This window comes from Sesamum indicum, linkage group LG6, assembly GCF_000512975.1.
Source record: "Sesamum indicum cultivar Zhongzhi No. 13 linkage group LG6, S_indicum_v1.0, whole genome shotgun sequence".
Classification (NCBI taxonomy): domain Eukaryota; kingdom Viridiplantae; phylum Streptophyta; class Magnoliopsida; order Lamiales; family Pedaliaceae; genus Sesamum; species Sesamum indicum.
In genome coordinates this window covers 10445112-10469117 of record NC_026150.1, presented here as the reverse complement: position 1 = coordinate 10469117, position 24006 = coordinate 10445112, and the positions used below count along the sequence as shown (strand labels likewise).

At 33.7% G+C, this 24006-nt stretch overlaps 4 protein-coding genes across 4 annotated transcripts in view; 1 reads left to right on the top strand and 3 right to left on the bottom strand.

Moving 5' to 3' along the window:
- LOC105164312 overlaps nucleotides 1-3097 on the top strand; it is a gene marked incomplete in the record, with an annotated part of 3351 nt that extends 254 nt beyond the window's left edge. Inside the window, 1 exon segment of the mRNA XM_011082933.2 lies at nucleotides 7-3097. Coding sequence (XP_011081235.1) covers nucleotides 25-2295 — 2271 coding nt within the window.
- Nucleotides 3031-5831, bottom strand: LOC105164311. Its single transcript, XM_011082932.2, has 2 exons — nucleotides 5006-5831; nucleotides 3031-4009 (listed from the first exon to the last, which is right to left on the bottom strand). Exon 1 carries the CDS (start codon nucleotides 5544-5546, stop codon nucleotides 5373-5375), a length of 174 nt encoding a protein of 57 aa, XP_011081234.1. The 5' UTR covers nucleotides 5547-5831; the 3' UTR covers nucleotides 3031-4009; nucleotides 5006-5372.
- On the bottom strand, nucleotides 6965-20844 carry LOC105164434 (GDSL esterase/lipase At1g29670-like; the record flags this gene model as incomplete). The annotated part of the gene is made up of 9 exons (XM_020694189.1): nucleotides 6965-7461; nucleotides 8536-8776; nucleotides 10373-10618; nucleotides 12726-12850; nucleotides 15215-15487; nucleotides 17363-17551; nucleotides 19042-19285; nucleotides 20129-20368; nucleotides 20830-20844. Coding segments are annotated over 9 exons (1758 nt in total), but the record flags the coding sequence as incomplete, so codon positions are not given.
- On the bottom strand, nucleotides 20847-21550 carry LOC105164433 (GDSL esterase/lipase At5g45670-like; the record flags this gene model as incomplete). Its single annotated transcript, XM_011083085.2, has 2 exons — nucleotides 21140-21550; nucleotides 20847-20905 (listed from the first exon to the last, which is right to left on the bottom strand). Coding segments are annotated over exons 1-2 (309 nt in total), but the record flags the coding sequence as incomplete, so codon positions are not given.

Below are 24006 nucleotides of genomic sequence, written 5' to 3'. Positions count from 1 at the left end.
GCAAAACAAAACTCAATATAGAAGATGGGGAGCCTTGGTTGTACTGTCAATGGAACGGTAAATGATTCAAGATTCAGTGAGCCGATGCCGTGGATTGGCCTGTACGTGGTAGCGGCATCTGCAGCTTGTGCAATAGCGATGGCTTTTGATGCCTTTCACGGCTTCCGTTACAGGAAGTTCTGGTTCCCTTGCAAATATTTTGCTCTCAATGCCACGACGCTTACTCTTATAGGTGTGGCTGTCAAACTCTCGGTTGATCTCAATACCTCCATGCCCCGCCCGCAAGATCAATTGGCAAAACTCAGCAGTACCACTTTCATCTGCACAGCAATAGGTAATTCCATGCCTTCTCTAGGAACCATGGAAACTAAAGAGCTTATGATGAATGTGGTAGCTCTAGGGATACTTGTTGTTACTGTTATTGTGAACGTCTGCATCCAGTTAGGTACTGGGGTGATCTACGTCTTTTGGATAGAACATGCTCTGATAATGTTTCTGATGGTGGTTTTGTTTGCAATCTTGATTTCTTCATCTTTGGCAATTCCTGTGACAAAGAGCTATCTTGATCTTAAGTACAATAAAAAGTTTGTAGCAGCAGAGAAAGAATGCCGTAACAATTGCAATACCTCCATAACACGAAAACTCAGAGATGATCTGATGAGATACTGGATGATGGCGCATACCTGTAACCCTCAATTCGTGACGGGTCGTTTAGCAACTTGCATCGCCTCAGGAGCATTCTGCCTCTTGAGCGCCATGGTTTTGGCAGAAGCAATTCTTCGGAGTTATCTGATGCCATGGTGCTTCACATTTTGTAATGGTGAGTCAGATTACAAGTGGTCAACTACATTGATACTAGTAACTCAGAGTATAGCAGTAGGAGGAGGTACAATTGGCCCAGCTCTTAGATGGTTCATAGCCATTAAGTTCATGTGCCCAAAGAGAACAAAGAAGTCCTACAAAATTGGGTTCTCATCAGTAGAAAAATACTGGGTCCAGATACTTTCTCAGTTGAAGGACTGCCCATTAGATCTCAGAATCTCTGGTCGGCATGTTAGAAAACTTGTGCATAATGCAAAGAACAAGGCCTTGGATTTATGTATTTTGATCCAGAAAGCAATGGTAGTTTTGAGCAAGTCAGTCAGGCTAATATCGATATTCTTTGTGAGCAGGTTAATAATAATCTACAGGTGCTGCAAGAAACTTGTTGACTTGGTTATGTGCAGGAATTCAATTCGGAACTGTAATACAGAATCAGAGTCGAACACCAACGGCAAGCTGGATCTCAGAAATTACATATTGCATCTTGAAGGAGAGGAAGAATTGATTGATCTCATGATGGAAGGTGACAGGGAGGCCACTGGTCATTGGAACAGAATGGGGAGAAAGGAGCAACCCAGATATCTCATACAACTTTTAGAGAAACTGAATCCTTCAAGGGGATTCGAGGGGGTACAGAAATTTGACAGCAAACAGGTTCTTTCTCTGGATTTTGAAGAACCTCCAAACAGCTGGGCTCTTCCTGTGGTGACATTAACAAGCATTGCAGTTGCAATTAGTAGCACTGATTTTCGTCCAGTGAAAGAGCTAATAAAGTGTGTAAATGAAGGCCTTAAGTACATCAGAGTCATAGAAAACAACCTCGACATTAAAAGAGACCTGACAAATATCAGGAAAGCAGCACAAATTGTGTGGGCAGGAGTTGATCTCCATTACAGGTGGCTCGATGTGGAACTTCTTGAGATCGCAGTCCAAGGAAGAAGCCTAAAAGATATAATTTCTGAACTCTCAGACATAGCCAAGAACAAGTTTATGGAGCTACGGAAGAATGACGTAACTTTTTGTCTGAGTTACACTCCTTCAAAATGGCCCATCAAAGTTTTGGCTGCTAATTCCATGTATAGAATATGCCAAACCCTTCTGCTCACAACTGACAATAGATCGATCGACTGCAGTAAAGTTATGTTTGAAAGACTCACTGCTATGATCGCTGACGTAATTGGGGCTTGTCTTACCAACTTACAGCTTGCCATTACACTGAAATGCCATCAGAGCACCATCGAAGAGAGAGAGGAATGCGTGCGCCATGCTATTCATCTACTTGGTGAAACAGAAAAGATCTTAGAAATTCTTAGCTGCCAACAACTTATGAGTTCAGATCCACAAAAATTGGCATGCATTAATGAATGGAGGGCTGTTACAAGAGAGAAAGATCAGCAGCATTGCAAGTCTTCTCCTACAAGCAGCGACTCGGATTTTAGTATTTCATCTGACTTGTATCTGAACATTAACTAATTAAATCTAGGAGTGTTGAAGCAAGTACATAGGCTTTACATGTAGCACGTTGATGAATTTTCAGATCAATATATAAAGTTGATAGAGCATATTAAACACAAATATACAGGGCATACTCAAACAAGAGATATGTAATATAAAATGAGCTTCAGACCCAAAAGCTCCCAATATTCAAATTCATGTAAAACTAAAGACATTATTGCAAGTAAATAAACTTTCTTTCCATATTTGCTAAATGCCTGCAGAAATACAATGAAACGAAGAGAGCACTATAGTTCTATATGTTAGCAAAATAGCATTTAAAAACACCTGGCTGAAACAACAGAAGGATGAACCAAATTGCATTGAAAAGCTTGAGCACCAAATTCTGTACTGACCAGGCCTGCAGTATGGAACATTAAAAGGAAGCATGGATATGAAGCCTTCAGATATAAACATTGCAGATCTCCATTGCAAGAGAGAAGAACTTTTCCAATCTCATTCCTAAATCTGATTTGTTTCCAGTAATTTGATGATCGTGTCCATTCTGTTGCAATGTAATTATCTAAATCTGACTGTTAGTTAACAATTCAGTGGCAAGTTCTACTCTCCTTGTTTTCAATTGTAACCTCCTATTTAGGGAAACCAAGGCTAACAACTCAAGCGATAAAGTATATGTAGCCCCTAGAAAATATCTGGAACACATGAATAGCAGCCGTTTCCAGCTGTTGTTCCCCTCCCAAGGGCAGGTTCTTACGCGTTACTCACCAGTCCGCCACTGGAAACACCACTTCCCGTCCGACTTGCATGTGTTAAGCATGCCGCCAGCGTTCATCCTGAGCCAGGATCGAACTCTCCATGAGATTCATAGTTGCATTACGTATAGCTTCCTTGTTCGGGATGGCTATATTTCTGGGAGCGAACTCCGGGCGAATATGAAGAGCATGGTACAAGTTATGCCTTTGAATGAAAGAAAACCAATATGAACCCAGGACTGAAAAGATTACCTTCTTGTTCACACATAGGCATGCAGACACCTTGGGGCTTATGAATGATTTTATGGCATGCTGTACAACACTTAAATAAAACTCTTTAACCAAGCTTCATAATACTTCACCTCTATGCCATGCCCCCCAAGAATATCACATCAGAAATATGAAAATATGATCAATTATTGCAAAGAACAAGGAGACAGCAATAAAAGACGGACTGCAATCACTTTCTACTATGTCTACTGTAGTTTAATGAGGCTACGGAAACCAAAATCCAATTTGAAGCTGAGCTTCCACAAGGTCAAACTTGTGAAATCAAGAAAAACCATATATCTTTCATATCTATCTCCAAACCAACAAGGTTTTTGTCAGGTACAAATACCATTGTCAGAGAATTCATGAACAGCATACTACTACCATCCTCCCATTTTATACACCTTTGTGGTCCTCCCTTTTCGGTTTCCTCATCTATGTGCAACCAAAAGCTAAGAAATGCCTGTAGACAATTACATTTAGGCCTTTCCCTCTAGTGCCTTCAATCTACTGTTCCACACAAAGAGAATTCTCATTCCCTCGTGTGTCCTTTCCCTCTAGTGCCTTCAATCTACTGTTCCACACAAAGAGAATTCTCATTCCCTCGTGTGTTACCATCACTTCAGGCCCTACACCCTCTGAACCTTGTAGAATGGTTGTGTAGCACACCAACTTTCCAGGGTGCAGCTTTCCGTCAAGCCCAGCGTCCCCTAAATACAGATCACCTCAAATTAATAAAGGATATTGATATATTTAATAAGATCAGTTCGCCTACAGAAAAAGAGCCAATAACATCGGCGTCACAAAAAGTAGCCTGCAACAGTTTAGGACCATCACGTGGCATCATTTCATTTGGATTCAACATATGAATTCATTCAGAATCTTAAGAAATGTGGTACAATCAATGAATCAAAGAAAAGCCATTCTTTGATCAGCTATCCACAACCAATCGCAAGCAGAATTATCATTATCAACAAGATACTGATGACATTTAATATGTGATAAGTTCACCTAGAGAAAAAGAGCCAAGAACACCAGCATCCCAAAAACACCCTTAAGTTCTACCAGCACGTGGCATCATTTCATTTGTTTTCAACAAAGCTAGACCAAAAATAACTCCAAGAGTTTATTTAGAACATGAAGAACTGTAGCACAATCAAAGAACAGACATTCTTAATCAGCTATCCACAACCAATGATAAGCAGTATTATCATTGTAAGCTAATTAAGTTCATGGAGAATTCATTAGAACTAAGGCAAAGATAACTTCTAATGCCTGTTAGGAAAAATTATGAGTGACATCCATTAGCTATAAGGTCCAAATATACATCTGAATATGAATCATTATTCAGCAGCATGATTGTATCCTCATTGCCGAACTAGGTAATACAAAATTAACTGAAAGTCTAAGTATAAGTCAAACATTGGCAAGTATGTCGGCAGTTTGTATCTCCAATAAGTGGGATCATATTGCTTATTGGCAAAGAAACTATCGTGTTAAACTGGCATGCAAAAGTAACAACAGAAGCTTTTCTGTGTCCATAAGCACAACTTATCAGGAGCTCAGTCATGAAACAACAGATAACACAAGACCAATCTTAGCTTGCCGCTGCAAGTTGCAACCAAACATTCCAAGGATTCCAGGTTATCACAAGCACAGCAATGAAACAAAACATAAATGGAAAAACATGAAATATCGTAGCTTACTCCTGCAACTTTTGCAGATACCCATTCCAAGGATCCCAATTTATTGATTTAAAAACGATTCTCCATGGGAAACTCAAAATGCATAACAGCAACCCATGAACTGTTTATGTTCTAAACTACAAAAAGTATCTGATCTAACATCAATTCTCTCAGAATTTCCATTGATTGATCCTCAAATAGTTAACAAAATCAGTAGTAAACGCCGACCTTTCTAGACCTCAATTTTCTCGAACTTAAAAGTCCTATTTATAAACAGCAAAACGGTTCCTTCAATAGGGTTTCTACAAGTTAAAAGAAATTAACAGGCCTTTCTACAAACATCTAGTAGGCGTCCTCAAATAATAAACCAAGGACAAAGCAAGGGCCTCTAATCATCGTCGTCACGTTTCTTGGGCTTTCGGTAATTCTCTTCAATGTGCTTGGCAATCAGAAGGCCAGTGTTGAAGAGCTTCCGCACGTTGGGAACATTGTAATTTTGAGCTACATACACTCCAAATGTTGTACCCACTATAAATGAGAAGCTGCTCTTTATTATGCCCATTCCTTGAATCCCCCCCTCCTTTCTCGTTTCCCCGATTGAAATTCGGATGAAGGGAAATTTTTCAATTGGATTGGAGCAGATTAGTGTTTCTATCCCCTTCTTTTCTTCAAATCTTTCTATGTTCTTCGGAACTTGGAGATCTCAGGGATTTATAGAGGCTTTATACTCGCTTAGAGAGAGTCTGACTGCCGGAAGATGACCCCTTCCGCAAGAGAGAATTTCTTGGGCGGGAGGTAAAGTTGTGACTACTTTTACAAATTTCGGGAGCAAAACAATTATGAGATTAGAAAATTATGAATAAATAATTTTTGTAAATTTAAATAAAAATATTACCATCTAATTATTTTTAAACAAAATCGAAACAGAAGCTGTTCTAAAAGGATTTGTGAAAGAAGTCACAAATATTCAGATAATAAAAGAAGTGGTGTAAGAAGTTTGTAAACCAACGCCTACCGAAGTTTTTAGCTATCCTATTACTATCACTATCATATGCCTTAAGAACTGTAAGGAATTTGTCAATAATAAATGGCTATTCAGGCATAGTTCCATTTGACTCGATGACGGCTAATATTAAATAATTAAAACGATAGTTAAAATTGAAAAGTATTATTGTTGAAAGCAAGTTAGGATAGTTTGAGGAAAAATCCTAATCTATGGATTAATAGGGATTGTTGTAATTGACATGGATTAAAATGCTAATTCAAAACAACATTTTAATCTAAAAGTTGGATGATAATTTAAATGGTAATCCATCATTAAATTATGGAAAAGAGCACAGTGTGTTTTTGTCCCACATTGAAAAATGGTGGGATACTTTAGTCAAGATAAAAGGAGGTGGGATGTTAGAGTTAGAACAAACTCTTTGTCCCACATTTGAAGTTTTTGTACAAAATAAACTTCTTATATTAAGTTTAAAGTTGATTTGAAGTTTTAAGTGATATTGAAGACTAAAGTGAATATGAAAAATCGCCACGCATTGTCGCCACTTGCCCATCTCCTCTCCCTTTCTTTCTTCGAAATTGAGTTTCTTTTAGCTTTTTTCTGCAAATTGAGCACTCGTGTACAATCAAAAATATCAACACTCTTAAGTTACATGACTAAAAATGACAATGTCCCCTAAGTTATAGAATGAAAGTTCCAATTTAATTGGATCATGTGCACGTAACATGCAATTTTTCGGCCAATTTGGTCGAGAAAAGGACGAAAATTGTCAAAATTATAAAGTTACACGATTAAATTGCAAAAATATCAGTTTGTGCAAGACAAAAAAAAAAAACTCCATAAATTACAAAACTAAAATTATATTTTTTCCTCGAGAGTGAACCCATTATAGATTTAACAAAGCGCAACACATTCACTACAAAAGAAAAATAAATAAATTGAGTTTTCACTGCACTATAAATGACCAGAACTTAAAATCGCGGCAAATCAATATTATTAACCACAACTAAACAAAATCAAAGTAAAAATTTAAATTTCTATCACGGCTAATTAATCTTCGCTATGGTTTTTAGCGATATGTAGCTAAAACATTCGCAGAAACAACAGCTAATGATCATTGCAAAACTTAAAATAATTTATATTTGCTGTAAGTCTTTCTCTTTTGACCATAGCAATTAACGTCCGTAACAAAAAATTATACTTTTTTCTAGCGATTTCATACGCATGATCATTACACTACAAGCATTCAAAGCAACAAGGGGCTTTCTCTTGCCCTCATAGCCCATCCATCATTGAATTAACTGCAGTATTTCAGCGTACGCAGCGGCTGCCGTAGCCTTGTACACAATCGACGTCGGGTGGAAATTGTCGAAGAACAAGTGTAATGCCCTGTCCCGGCATGGCTTTTTTCCGCGGATGCACAGCCCCGTAGTTTTCGCCACCTCACAACACGGTTTGAGAAGAAACTTAATACCTAATCAAAGCCAAAATATGGAGTCAACGTATGTCGTATATGTATTTGCCATTGAAGAATTTATATCAAGATGCATCGTAGCATGGGTTGATTGTAATTTTCGCTCTGTATGTATGCACCGCTACAAAAAAATAGAAAAAATGCAAGCAATTATCTTATAATATTGCAAATGAGCAAATTACTTCATTATGAAAAAAATAAAATAAAATAGCAATTTACATCTCTGTACTCTTTAAAATGCAGTAATTACCCTCCTGCGTTTTTTAAAATTGAAGCAATTTACCTCCTCAGATAGGAAGGTAAATCGATTTATTTTAAAAAGTGTATATAGGTGAGTAAATTGCTATTTTTTATTTTTATATCATAAATGGGTAATTTACTCATTTGTAATATCACAGGAGGGTAAATTACATTAAATCCCAAAAAAATATGATATGAGTGACGAAATATCAAGTGACAGTTTTAAAATTATCGTTAAAAATATATATTAAATGACAATAATTTCCTGTCGCCATATAATTATTAGTGACAGAAATCGTATATATGGTTGCCACCAAATACAATTAGTGATACATCTATAATGATAACTATTATTTATTGTCATTAAGCTGTCACTACACATGGGTCGCTAACTACATTTAGCGACCATCTTTGGGAAAACTTTTTTTCCACTAATTCTTACTAATAACTATTTTTACAAAAAATAATAATTATTAAAATCATACAATTCATTTTTGTGATAAAATAAACATTCTCATCACTAATTATATACAATTAGTGATAATATTAAAATTAGCACTTGAATTTTTTTATCACTAATCTTCTTCTTCTGTTTTTTTTTTTTCTTCCCAATTGTGTACAGAGTTTTATTATAACTAATATTTTAACCTCACTTGCAAAAACACAGCGAACGTATACAATCATAATTAACTACTATTGCCGCGATTATATACTTTTGTTTCATAGTAATTAACCATAATGAAAACACATATATCTCCCACTGAAATAACCCATATCTCAAACACAAATTTTTAAAAAAAAAAATCAGTAAAATTATAGAAACTTTCAACTGACCCGGCACGGGAATGTGTTCCGACAACTCTACGCCAGGTATGTAGATAAATTGCGCATCTGGGAGATGATTATTTAGGGATTGTACAAGGGCCTGTAGCTTGTGATTGAACAATACAGCCGCATCGTTTATCGCGTCCACACAAAGAGACCCATTGGTGCCCCTCGCCAACTCCGCCGGTACGCACCCTATTGCAGAAAGTCCGGTCACAGCTACTTTTCTCGCCCCAAAACTATACAATTTCTGTGTACGCCACGCGAGTAGTTTAACGTTAGTGCATGGTAAGAAAACGGGTTATGTGGTGTGATTCACACACAATTTTTCTGTCCTAATCTTTTAACAAAATAATAATAATAATAATAATTTTACACTTTAATTCATGACTCGTTGGATTTTGTTGGTCATGGATCTACGGTCGAAATTTTGTAGGATACAAATCAACATTTCTTAAATTATTTATACGTAATATAATGAATGGTTAAGATTTAAATAAAAATGAGTGGCTAGATTTTATTAGATTTAAATTGAAGTTCCAGATTTAACACATAAATACATAGTCCGAATTTTGTTTAATTTGAATCAATTATTTATATTTAAATTTTCCATATTTGGTATATAGATACGAACATTTATATATTATTATTATTATTTATTATATATAAATTAAATACTTAAATATATAGAAAAAAATATTTTCAAATACTTATACATATATAATTTTTCTTCCAAAATTAAACAACAAAAAGATTAAAAAAAATTGTTTTATCTTTTTTCCTGCTGCCCCTTGGCACCACCCTTTAGGATAATTCTTATCCAAATTAAAATTAATCGAATCAAATCAATCACATAATAAATATAATATATTTATTCTATAATTGATCAATTTATCTAAATTATATATCAATTACACTCATATAATTAGTTCAAATTCAATCAAACTTTGTATTAATTTTTCCTCACCACCTGCCCCTCCCCATCCCCCTCATTGCCCCCCATCCACTCTCATCTTACTGCCCACTCTCTCTCTCTCTCTCTATATATATATATATATAAAATTAAAATTATATTATATATGTTATATAAATAATAAATAAGTAAAAATTTAGACAATTGATCTATTAGATAAATTTAAGGGTAAATTACAATGACCTCATATGAGGTTTCGCATAATTATGAATTCCTCCTCGTTGTTTGAAAAATTATTAATACCGCTCTATTTTTAATGGCTTTTTAACAATTAGCCCAATCCATTAGATTTCCATCCAATTTTTATGGTGAATTGACCAAAGTCCCTTGTTTAAAAATTATAATTTTATTTATTTTTTAAGATTTTTTACTTTTTTGTACTAAGTGGATAATATTTTTTTAAAATTTTTAAATTTTTTTCATCCACCCTCTTTGATTTTTTTACAAGACTTTAATTTTATTTTTAAAAATTACAATAAGGACAAAGTTGATAATTTCATATATTCATCCAAGAATTACATAATTTTTCAAATATCAGTAGGTATTTGTAATTTTTCAAACAACTAGGGGTACTTGTAATTACAAAAAATCTCAAGAAAGATTGTTATAATTTACCCTAAATTTAAACCTTATAATCAAATCAAGATCTAATCATTTCTAAATAAAGCTATAAATATCATTCTACAATTCACTACAAAAAAATGCACATTTAACTATGATTAGGTGTCATGATTAAAAACAAAATAGCAGTAGCAAATAGTCATTGACTACGGCTATGCAAGGTTGTTTGTCGTGAGTATCTGCGAGGGTGCAAAAATCAAAGCTTGTATTTAACCCGTAATGAAAGCGTGGAGATGAAATTACCAAACTGACCTTGAGCTGCTGGGAGTACTCTCGAATTAAAACTGCAGCATACTCCTCGGTGGAGTACTTTTTGCTCGTGGAGTAGTACTCAGGCTTGAAGTAGTTGTTCATGTAGTCGTTGCTGCCGACAACGAAATAGTAGAGACATTTGCTGAGGTGGTCTTTGCGCGACGGCGTGTGCCCCAGCAGACGAGCGATGCGCGAAACGGTGACGTTGTGATGTAGCAGTTGTTCGTTCATGCTGATTCGATGCCCCTGTTGGAAATTACCATATATTGAGTATTTGAAGGTGAGAGATTTACTGCGCCTTGTTTGGCTAAGCTTATAAATTTCTAAAAGTATCTTATAAGATATTAGAAAGTTTATAAACTCTAATAAAGTGTTTAACTAATTTTTTTTAAAAAAATTTATAAAATCTCAAAATAAGATATTTTGGATCTTATAATTTTTTTAAAAAAAATTAATAAGTTATATAAAATTAATATGTTATAAGATAAAAATATATCTATTCATGCACACCCACACTCTTCTTTCTCTCTCTCACACACACACACGCACGCACACTTTTTCTCTCTCTATGATTTAATTTTTTTTTTACTATTTAATTTTTCTGTCGTTCGAAAATACTCAATTATTTAATAATAAATTATTATAGTTAAATAAAAATAAGATTGGTATTGATATTATATTTACTGAAAAATATAAATTCAAGACATTATAAATTATACGACTAGAAATAACCATTGTATTAATAAAGAAAATATAAACTATATGTCTAAATTAATATTCGACCAGCATGAATGTACATATGTATTATTTTTATTCAAAAGTTTAGGCAATAATTCGGCATTTTTTATAGTTAAAAGATTATCTATTAAATCTTTATTTTGAATTAAACTAAAGTGTACTACTTATAAAAACATTTTAAAAAGTTTTTAAAGCAAAATATATCAAAAATAACAACTTATTTGATCCTATAGTATCATGTCCATTTTAGTCATTTCACCAATAAAGACTTTACTATACCAAACACCATAACATCTTATCAGATGTTTTCACATTTTATAAGTTTTAACATCTTATTTTATCCAAACACTTTAGGAGATCATCTTTATAATAAGATCCAACATCTTATATGCTCTTAAAACATCTTATAAGATGTAGGAACACTTAAGACGTTTTAAAAAAGCTTAGCCAAACACCTTCTAAGAGGGTGTTTGGATGAGTTTATAAGCTCTTTAGAATATTTTATAGGATGTCTGAGAGTTTATAAAATGTTACAAAGTATTCGGTAATTTTTTCTAGGAAAAATATTTTATAATCTCTAAAAATAAAATATTAGGAGCTTATAAGCTCTTTTAAAAGAAAAAAAAAATAAAGAGTTGCCCATTTCTAAGATTTTCTAGAAATAATTTACTGCCAATTTATAATTACTAAAATCTTATAAGATCTATATACTTATTTTTATCGAAACACTTCATAAACTTATTTTTAAAATAATTAAGATCTAACGTCTTATAACATGTATAACATGTCGAAGTTTTTAATTAAGTAGATTGTAATTTATGCAAACTCGATGTGTGCACGCATATATAATATACTTTTTAATGAAAGAAAGCTACAAATATTAAATTGCTTATCTGATGCAGATCGACTTTAAATACAATAAAAATTAAAATTATCCACAAATAATGACCATCAAAGATCTCAGCACTTCTGACGTGTGTTATCTGATTTCAGACTTATTTCCTATAAATTTGAAGAGGACATAGCACACGACCAGCATACCTCATCAGTATTTTTAGATATTTTGCTAATCTGAAAGGCTTATCTAAAATACAAGAAAACTTTAATTTTAACCCGACTTGGTCAAAGTTGAACCAATCATATAGTAAGTGCAATATACTTGTTTTATGATTGGTGTACAGTTCAAGAAAAGTGACCAATCAATCACATAGCAAGTGAGACGCACTTGCTTTGATTCGGCCAAACCTGATTCGGACAAAAACTTTTCATAAGTACATATCAATCAATATTATTAGACACCGACCGGTACTTTGAACTACAAATAAAGGATTTAGAAATTGCATGAGTGCTAGAGAAAATCAATATTTTCGTCCTATAAATATGGAATATGTCAATTTTAGTTCAGTACGAACTTTTGTCCTTTAATTTTAAAATTTCGCACATTGAGGACACAAAATCATCCGAATTTGCAAAATTTTTAAAATTATAGAACACAATAATCAAGATGGATTCGTACAAGACTAAAATTGCCCCCAATTGCGATTTTCGAAAATCACATTAGAAAGAAAAGGAAAATTATTTATTGGGAGAAAAGGCAATAATAGCATTGATGTACCAGTTGCTTTCCAGTTTCATTACGGATTCCTGCCGATCCAGATGCATAATTCACACCTTTGATTATTTCTCTCCCTTTTGCCGTTGCAAAGGATGGAACAGCAGATTTGAAGCCCAGAAGATCAGCTGCAATACCGGTGAGCTCAGTAATTAGCAAGGTTTTACCAGCTATATCAAATTCTACAATTTCAGTGAGAAGCTGTTCGGGTGAGTTTTTTAAAGTTATATTTGAATTGATGGATTTGAACTCGTGAATTTCAAATTTTTACTAACAGATCTTTTGGATGTAATTGGATAGTTTTAAATTCAATGAATTTCGAAACGTTTGATTCAAAGTTTGAACTATGTTTTACTGAATATGATGGATATCAATTTTTTTCTAATATGAAGTCATCTTATTTTTTTTTCCAAATCCTTCCATCACAGAATCCAAATCGATCAATAGGAAAAAATGCAATTTTTGTCCACTAATTTAGGGGTGATGGCATATTTAGTCCAGGTCCATTCCAAAATAACATTTCAAGACAATAATTTGTTAAAAATGGCAATTAACATAAAAATTGTCTTAATTTTACCAAAATCCCTCACCCCTCCGGCACGTGACTCCAAAAAATTGTTTTTATTTTTCTGGCCAAATTAGTCTACGTGGCAACTATCCTCTTGGCTGTCTCTGCACCCCTACCTCCTTTATCACACGAGTTTTTCTCTGTCGAATATCCAACTCACCAATTAATTCTTTATAGCGTCATGAACAAGCACATAATACGAAAGAAGGTTGGTCCATTGAATAGAAACATTAAACTAAAAGGAATCAGGATCTTGATGCATATAGATACAAATGGTCTTTTGGACAAGGGTGGAGTGGCAAAGTGACGTGTAAAAATATAACACGTCATCTTGCCACTTCTACTAGCAGGCCAAGTCAGCGTATTTTGGGGGGAAAATTGCAAGGTCTCTTCTCTTCAGACTTCTTCCAAAATTCCTAAAACACAAAATCCATAATATGTGATTTTTTGGCCATATATAGCTGCTGTAAAAAGATTGAAAGAAGGGAGTCGCACTAGTTGAACATGGTGATGATTCGCACTAACAGGCATATGAACATGCCTCCACCTGCATATCATAAGCAAAGTCCTTGACCCAAAAGCTCACCTTTTCGCTTTTCAAATTAACACTATCTGTTTTGTTATTTGTGACCCAAAAATCCTCTTTTTATGTGTTAGTTTTGTCTTTTATTTCGTTTTATATTAATGGAGAATGAAGCATGTGAGATTTTTACCTTTTTGGCCGTGTTGTTGCACTATTAATATACCCTACATGTGGGGTAGTTGAATATGTTTGTTGAGTATTATTAATTTGTTGTACGTTGTATTCTTATCATTCTTTTTTTTTTTTTTGTCTTTTATTTCATTTCTTTACAGATTTTGAAAGTAAGAGCATTACTTTATCAGCGTTCTATGGTGGTATGGTTAGACATTGCCTGTAGCTAAATACATTGATAAAAAAAGTTAAAAAATTTGATTATGTTAATGCTACTCACATGAACAAGCATAATTTGGACCTAATTTATGAAAATTGTGGAATATCTAGGGAGGGATTAAGGTACTACATATTTGGACGTTAATTGCCATTTTTTACAAACTATTGTCCTGAAATGCTGTTTTGGAATGGATCTGGATCAAAAGTGCAATCATACCTAACTTAGTGGACCAAGATTGCAGTTTTTTTTATCAAAATATAACATAAAATATTTAATTTATATGATGTTTGGAAGTTTATAAGATATTACAAAGTATTGAACAATTTTTTTTAGAAGGAAACTTATAAGCTCTTATAATCTTAAACAAAAAGTAAAGAACTTTCGAATTATTTATAGAAGTTGAATAAATTCCTATTTAAAAAAAGTATCATAACTAACATCTTATAATTAAGTCCTATTTTACCTTATTTTATCCAAAACACCTAGGACTTTTATTTAAAACAAGATTCGACTGCTCTACGCTCTAAAAACATCTTATAAAAGGGTTCTCCGTATGATATATATGTGAAATAAGCAAATATTCCTCTGTGAAAAAAAAATTAGCAAATTACACCTCGTGTTTCAAAAAATAAAGCAAATTACCCTCCCATCAATGGTTTAGATGGGAGGTAATTTACTTCATTTTCCAAAACACATGAGATAATTTGCTATTTTATTTTTTATAAAATTTCTTTTGCTCGTTTCTCATATCATTCTAGTAAATTGCATTATTCTCTCTTATAAATGCATGAATTCACAACTTTTTTTCAGAAACAATAAATTTTAACCAAAAATCCTCTAAAATCAAGAAATGCCAGCAAATGGTATACTCAACAAAGACAAAAACATCAACCTTAGAGATAATCAAGAACTAGCTAGACATGATGGTATTAAAGCATTTTGCAAGAACCAACAAATACACACACAACACACAGTAAGGTAGAAATCCAGAAGAAGTATAGATATATGACCAAGAAAATCAGCTGGATTTGGACCGTTAGTGAACCTTCCGGTCGGCCCGTCGGGGAAATCAATACCGTAAGGCGGATAATTAACCTTGGTCGTTGTCTTAAGCTGATTGTTGTTACCGTTATCGACTATTGAGTCCCCAAAGATGAAGAAGCAAGGGACTTGAGGTGCGGTACTCAGTGCCGATGGCTGCAGGTTTATGTAGACCACAAGGAACAATGCAACCACTTCATTTGTTCTAACTGCGAAAACCATTCTAAGGAAAGAATGTTCGACTAATTAATAGAGTTGACGATGATTCAAGAGAGACGCGTTGAATGGAAATTAAGACAATAACTGAATTACATCTATGTTATCGGTCTATATATGTCCGTAAGATCGTTTATATATGTGCACACATATAATATAACACGACAAAGATAGATTTGCAATAAGCTCCCTTTGGAATAGGCATATCCTTCAAAATAGGCGTCCTTTTGAATAGAGCAAAGGATGGTTTGGAGTTCATGAGAGTGGGAAGCTAGAGTTAAATCCACACATTAAATTTGGCATTGAGTTAATTGTATTTAAACTCTTTCTAAAAATACAAATTCAAAAAAATTCAAAATTACACTTACATCCCCTATAAAAATTCATTGTTTATATCCGAACCTCTTTTACTAGGATTTTGACGAAAAATGCTGATGTTAGTAAAAAGGTTACATAAATTTGTAAGTTTACCCTCATTTAACATTCTCATGTAATAATTGTACTTTACAAGAGAAAAATTGTCACACTCCACATATGTATATTACATTTATTCTGTACGGAAATATATATGAATATATTAAATGAGTGATAAAATTGAAAATTTATGTATTTTTTTGTTAGCGTTAGTATTTTTCGTTTAAACCCTAATGGAAGGGTGTCGGGAGTAAAAGAAGAATTTTCAAATGGGGCGTAAATATAGTTTCAAAACTTCTTTGATGGCAAATATAATATAGCATTTTTAGAGAGGATTTGAGTATAATTAATCATTTTATATCTACCATTGCAAAATTCGTGCTACACATTATATATTTTGAATATAAGGTTTCATGTTGTTGAAAAATTACATTTTACATGTCTTGAGTAGTGTTCTAGCTGCATGGGAACTGCAGTAAGTAATTGAGATATTGTATATACAAGTAAAAATAAAAAAATGATTGTATAAATAATAAAATAGAAGAAATAGAAGAAAATTATATATCTTGTTTATACTATTAATTAAGCAGGCGAAATCCGTGATATCTAATCACTACAAGCAAATATATTGAATAATTACGAAAAATTTGATACTAAAATAATCCTTGAACTAATTAATAAGTAAAATTTTTTATTAAACTTCACTATTTAATATATATTTTAAATAATTCATATCGTCAAATTCGTTAGCAAGTAATTTTTTATCACTAAATATATTATCAAGTAAATTCTTATATTAAATAATATATATTAGCAACTTGCTAATTAGCTGGACCCTACAATGGTCTATGTCCTATCATTAATCTACAATGGTCTAAGCCCTATCAAGATATTGAAATAGATAAGTTAAAAGGGTAACAATCACATTGACAACCCCTCGTATTATAGTTAAATTATACAAATACACTATACCTTTTGTAAAATTACAAGTACCTCCTTGAAGTTGTACATCATCATAATTATAAATACACCCCTATTCAATCGTGAAACTTTTCACAAATACTCATTGAGGTACATTATATTAATACTCCTGAAAGACTGTACCCGTAATTTTATGAAAATTACGGAATATATGTATATTTAGATTTAATTTTAGAGAATGTTGACGTGTAAAAGCGTGCTTGACAACGTGGCAATATTTATAATATGGGACTGATGTAAACAGAATAGGCATATAGTAGAAGAATTAAGAATAACCCTATTATGGACATACAATTAATAAAGTAACAAAAGTGTCTTAATACATTACAATACCTGTACGCAAAAAAAGGATTTTCTCGGAGAAGTAGATAATGTATATACTACGTATTTTAGACAAACTTCTCAGACGAAACGGTCCACGTTTTATTACAAGAACTGCTGCCCATATATTCAGCATCCGTCCAATGGTTTCAATTATATCCTGTACTTAATGTCTTATTACCATCATTGATTAATCAATAATTTGAGTAGTTCAATGTATGAAGCAACGGCGACAACCCTGTTAACAATCTCCGATGGGTGGAAACCGTCGTAGAACGCATGCAGGGCCCTGATGGGGCATGGTGTTTCTCCAGGGATGCACAGCCCGGTGATGTTCGATACGTTGCAGCATGGTTTGCTCAAAAATCGAATACCTGACAGAAATGGAGACGTCCAAGACTTTATAGTATTAATATTGTCACTAATTATAATCTATATACTAATTGTATGAAATTAGGGTAAGAGGATTTATCTCTTCTCTCACGAAAATTAAATCACGCTCTTTCATATTTGTGTAAGTTGAAGCCAGTTATAAACAACACAAAGAATCATGTGTTCCACAAGTAAATCAAGTACTAGTGGAAGACACGATTCTTTATAGCTTCTACTCTTTAACTTACAAAAATAAGGGAAGGATGTGATTCAATTTCTATGAGAGAAGAAAGAATTTTGCTCTAATTTTCTTCAAGATTTATTTTCTTTTCCACTCAGTTGTTGTTAAATTCCCCCCGAAAAGTCGTCCCAAGTTGGAAAATGCTCCAATTTTTGTTTCAGATAGAAGTACTTAACGGCCAAGTGTCGAGCACGTGGCCTACACTGTAAATTATAGACGGGAAAGTCAATGAGGACCAAAAATATTTTTGTAAGTTACCAGAGCAAAAGTACTAACACCACGAAAAGGAAAATTATTTATTTCGTCCTTTAATTTTTACCTTCTATAAAATTTAGTCCTGTAAGTATGCTCATTAACTAATTAGTCCTGTAAGTTTGCAAAATAATGACAAATAGTCATTCGGTGGTTGAAAATTTATATTTTTCCCGAAAAAGGTGACATTGCAACTAAGTTGTGTAACTTTTTGGCGATTTTAATATTATGTAGCTTTGAAAGCCATGCAGGACATGTTTTGGAGGAAAGAAACCTCATTTTTCCTTCCAAAACTCATTACACGTGGATGGTACAACTGGATAAGTGGCCGAAAATTCAGCAAAAATTTGCCACGCGTGCACTTTTCGGTATAAATTTTAAAAGTTGTCGGAAAATTCACAAGAAAACCCTAAATCTGACTTAATTTCATCATTTTGCAAACTTACAAGACTAATTAGTTAATAAATATACTTACAGGACCAAATCTAATAGAGGGTAAAAATGAAAAACGGAAAAAATAATTTTTTCTAACGAATAAAATCAAAAGAGAAACGAGCCTAACTTATTCAATAAAAATACTATTTCCCCTTATAAACATTGTGAAATAATTCATATACTTCCTATAAACACAAACATATATTAAGCAACACTTAAAATTATTTTGGAAAATGACAGCATGCATGCATACAAACCAAATAATTGATTTAGTCAAAATCACTATTTTCTCGCAATTTGGTAGGTGTAAGATACACCTTTCAATCAGAAAAACAATTCCTTTAATTATAGTTTTATATTTTCAAAAGAGCTTAATTGGTTTTGGATTCATTTCAATGTGATCAATACAACAATTACACGATAAATGTACTTATACATGCAAATGTTCTGATTCATTAAGACCTGATCTGAGTAAAAAATTCTTTTTTTCTTTTTTGTTAATTAAAGAGTATGATTTGTATCAAGCTAAAACACAAACAAAGTTCAAAATTAAATTGAACTGACCAAGAGCTATCAATTGCGTAGGCCTCAAATCCATGGCGTCGAGGTAGACAAATTTTGCATCTTTAATATTGGTATTGAAGTCGTTCACAAGATGCTTCAGCTTGTCATTGAACAACTGCACTGCCTTGTTCATCCAGTCCACACAAGCAGATCCATTAGTCCCCCTGGCCAGCTCTGCCGGGGCGCACCCCACCGGACCAATTCCATTAACAGCTACTTTTCTTGCTCCAAAATCGTACAGTGTCTGTCAGGAGTTCGGCTTTATTGCAACTCTTGTCTTGTATATATGAGGATTCGACAGTTTTGGTCCCGTAAAATGTTGATTTGGTTGGCAATTTAGTTTATCAAATTAACAATTTCGTGAATAGGGGAATTTTTTATGCAGATGTCAACAAATATTCAAACATGAACGCCCTGCGAGGACATAGAAATGGGAATTTTTAATTTTTTCACTAAAATTGTTGTCAATTAGCGAAAGTTGTTAAATTGGTAATCTAATATATTGTAAAATCAACTTTTTACGGGACCAAAAGTGTCAAACCATCATATATACAGGACAAAAATTGCACTTAAAACCGTGAGTAGTCATTAGTGCAACATAAGAAACCCGAACTGATAAGTGAGCTGGGAAAGTGAATTGGGGGGGGGGGGGGGGATAACACTTCTGGACCTCTAATTATAAACGATTAGCATTTTAGTTTTTAATATTGTTAGGGTTTCAAATTAAGTAGTCCTGCATATTTTCAATTTTCGAGAATTAAGAGACATTTGGATGGAAAACTTAAAACCGGTTGTGGGTCTTCCACTGCACGTGCAAGGCACACCAAACTTTCCTTCCGATTTTAAGTTTTTCAATCAAACACCTCTTAAATTCACGAATATTTAAAAATACGCATAATTGCTTTGCAACCCTAACATAAAGGACTAAAATATCAAATATGCATAATTAGAGAACGAAAAGTGCAATTAAACTTGGAGATCAAAAGTATAAGTGATAATTGTTTATGGATTAAAAGCGAATAAACGGTATTGTTTAGGGGCCAAAAGGACAATCCTCCCAACTAGTATTAGTCCTGTCAATACTAACCTTGAGTTGTTGAGAGTACTGTTGAACCAAAACAGTAGCATATTGCTCCGGCGTATACATACTGCTTGTCGGATAATACTCAGGCACAAAGTAGTTGTTTATGTAATCGTTGCTGCCGATAACAAAATAATACAAACATTTGTTGAGGAGCTCTGAAGCGCCGCTCCCAAGCAAACCGGCGATGCGAGTCATTGTGACATTGTGATTTTTCAACTGATTATTCAAGTTGATTCGGAAGCCCTGCAGACAACACGGCGAAGCTTATGCACGTCTCGTCTCAGTCGTGTTCGATATTCAAAATATACATACAAGAAAACCAGTCATAGGCGAGTAGATTAACTGGGAAAATCGCGTTTTAAGTCCCACAAGTTAGTGTTTGTGATTTTGGTCCCATTGTTTATGAGCTCACCATGTGGCGTTCTATAACTCCAAAAAATTTACGATTTTAGTACCAAACATTAATTCTATTGAATTTCTGACGGGAGCAGCACGTATCTGGCTTGAGCTCCGTCAAGTCTTGAGGGAAATCGAGTTTGTTTCCATCAGAATTAAACTTAATGAATTAAAGCTTGGGACCAGAGTTACAAACTACATTGGAGTTGTGAGATGCAGTGTCGTGAATTAGAAAACAATGCGATCAAATTGCAAACGGACGTAGCATGCGGTTTTCCTAAATTGACTTATTAATAGCATTAGTGTACCAGTTGTTCTCCTGTATTTCGTTGTCTTGCGCCGTTGCAAAGGGTGGAATATATGCGTCGAAGCCCAGAAGCTGACCTGCAAAGGTGAGGTTCAGTCAGCATGGTTTTACTGGCTATCAATTTCTACGACTCTGATAAGTCATCAAGACTCTGATGACAAACCAATCAAGAAAGACGAGAACTAATCATAAGATATATGACAATCAGCAGATGTTATCTTGAACCAAATATATAGACCAAATATAAAGGCACAAGCACACAAACAACACACACTAATAGCTAGAAGAAGTATATATATATATATGATCACCAAGAAAATCAGCTGTTGTTCCACCGTTGGTGAACCGTCCGGTTGGCCCTTTAGGAAAATCGACTCCGTAAGGCGGATAGTTGACCTTGGCCAACGTCTGCAGGTCGTTATTGTTGCCGCCATCGACCAATGAGTCCCCGAAGATGAAGAAGCAAGGGACCTGAGGTGCACTCAGTGCTGATGGTTGCAAGTTCACAAGGACAACAAGGAAAAACGCAGAAAGTCCTATCTTGTTGACCGTGAAAGCCATTAGGGCGATAGCGAGCAAAATCGACTAAGTTAGGTTGCCAGTGATGATCAAGAGACGAGAGCGGAATGAAATGGTAGAGGAGAAGACTGCATATGCTCTGTCGATCGAAAGAAGCGAAAGAAGTGTATGTGCACCACGACCAGTAATTGGCAGCAGGTTTATCTTATAACGCACGAATTATGAACTTCTATACTTTACTATTACGATAAATTACATCCACGTCACTTGATATTATGTATAATTGTATGAACACCCACTACTTTTTGTGAAATTATAAGTACATCCCTGAGGAGTGCTACAGTAATATACCTCAAAGGGTATTTTAATTTGTAAATTTATCACCGACTAGAAGTTGTACCTGTAATGATAATTATAATTTCAATGAGTATATTTATAATTTTACAAAAATTAGAGGGTGTTTGTGAAATTAGATTAACTCTATGGAATGTTAATATAATTTATCATAATTAAGGAGAGCACTTATTCGGTGTCTCACCTTTTTTCGTCTGCCGTTTTGCATTTTTTTTATAATTATTTTTTTATTATTTATCTTACTTCCATTCTCTAACAATCTTGAGTACCATCATATTATTAAATATTAGAGGATATTAACTGCCATAATATCAGAATTTTTTTCAATTATTAATATACTTACAATCGATTCAACAGTTTTTTCTCAAAAAAAAAAATGTAAATTTATTCCTTGTAAAAATATGAAAAGTGGCAATTTGGTTTTTTCGAAATCAATTTTGGCAATTCAATCCAACAATTAAAGAAATATAATAATTTAAGGACATTCTGGACGAAAAATTATAAATTGGACTCCCTCTGTGTTATGCACGTGACTCGATATTTCAAAATTTCAAGTCAATTTATGAATTTTTACTCAAAATTATCCTCAAATTGCTATTTTTATTTTAATTACAGGATCAGATTACACAAATTAATTTCAGTAGGATCAGAATTGCCCCCTCACATATTTAAAAGACTAAAACTATAATTTTTCCCATCTTTTTCGAACTCGTGGTGAATTATTCTTTTTGTCACAAGAATTCAAGTTTGACGGTAATATTATATATACTCGTATGATTTGGACATTTGTGTAATAAAAGCTTCAATTTACGTACTATACACCATTAAATATTACACGATTTCTTGGTTCTTATTCTTGTCCGTAATCTGACTAATTTCTTAATAAAGATTCAGCATACATCTCAATGTTGTAATGCATTTGTCTGAATCGGCTGATAATACATGTTCTTACATATATACATATTGCGATTCATATGTATATGTGGAGCAATACTGTAATTATGATGGGAAAAATCCTAACTTTTACGCAAAATACCGAAAATATTCTTAATGAAGGGTATTTTCGTTATTTAGCAACTCAGGATCCGCGCGTTAATGAAGACGGGTCAGATAGACCCATTTTATGACCGAAGACCTGACTCAGGGAGAGTCGTCCGATTGGAGACGCCTATCACCCTGATGGTGACGCGTGGCCCAAGCTACAATATCCACATGGGCCTACAAGTACCCCGGCGCGTTACTTTTTGATGTAACTGGCATTTGCTATTTTCGACTTACATTTTCCAGTTCGCATATTTTTATCTCGAACAACTCTAACTTGAGCGTCGGAGGGTCGACGAACCCGACGAGCCTCACGTTCGTATTTTATCCTGAGGACCCAATCATTAGATCTTGTGAGAGTACGTGGCAATGATCGAGATAACTAATCGAGGTCGCATATTTCAAGCAAGATCAAATTAACCTCTTCATATTATTATCAAGAAATTGACCTTTAACCATGATCCAAATATAGGAAACCGAACCAAGAATTCCTCGAGGACAAGTCAGTCTGAGAAAATGCACAATTTGTTTCCGGTGGGTTGAGTTTTGAGTTTTGTGTAGGCAACCAACCCTACTTAATTAACTTCCCCAGAATTACCTCTTTGCCTGCAGGAAAAGCTGTAAATCCATATATATATATTTGCGTTTCAGAAAGGAGAACTGCGGAATCGGACAAGAAATATGACCTGTTGTCGTAGTTATTTACAATAGTCTACAGGAAACAATCATACGTCCGACAATGGACTCATTCGTTAGCTTTTATTAGGGTTATATTAAGATTTTGTCTTAAAGTACTGTTCAAAATGTTCTTTCAAACCCTCAAGTATAAGATATACATATTTTGAAAAATATTTTTATGGACTAAAATGCTATTTTTAAAAATATTCAAGAGGCAAATGGGCCGACATTGCACAACATTAGATGTTTTAATATTTTCTTTTTTTAAATTGAAAAAAAAAACCAAAAATCTTATGAGGATAAAATTGAAAATATTTCCAACTTATTGTCTACGGGTTACGTAATTATATCAAATGTTAAGAGTATATATTATTATCATTAATTTTTATAGAAAGTATTGTAACTATATCAAATTTTAAATGAAACTCTATTATTTATCCTATTAATTTATTATAATTTTTAAGTCGTAATAATTTATAATGTAACGTAAAAACAACTTCACTTTGTAAATATATATATATGTATGGTGCATTATTGTCCGGAGCTGAAGTTATGTTCCGCACATGTAATACATGATCTGGAATGA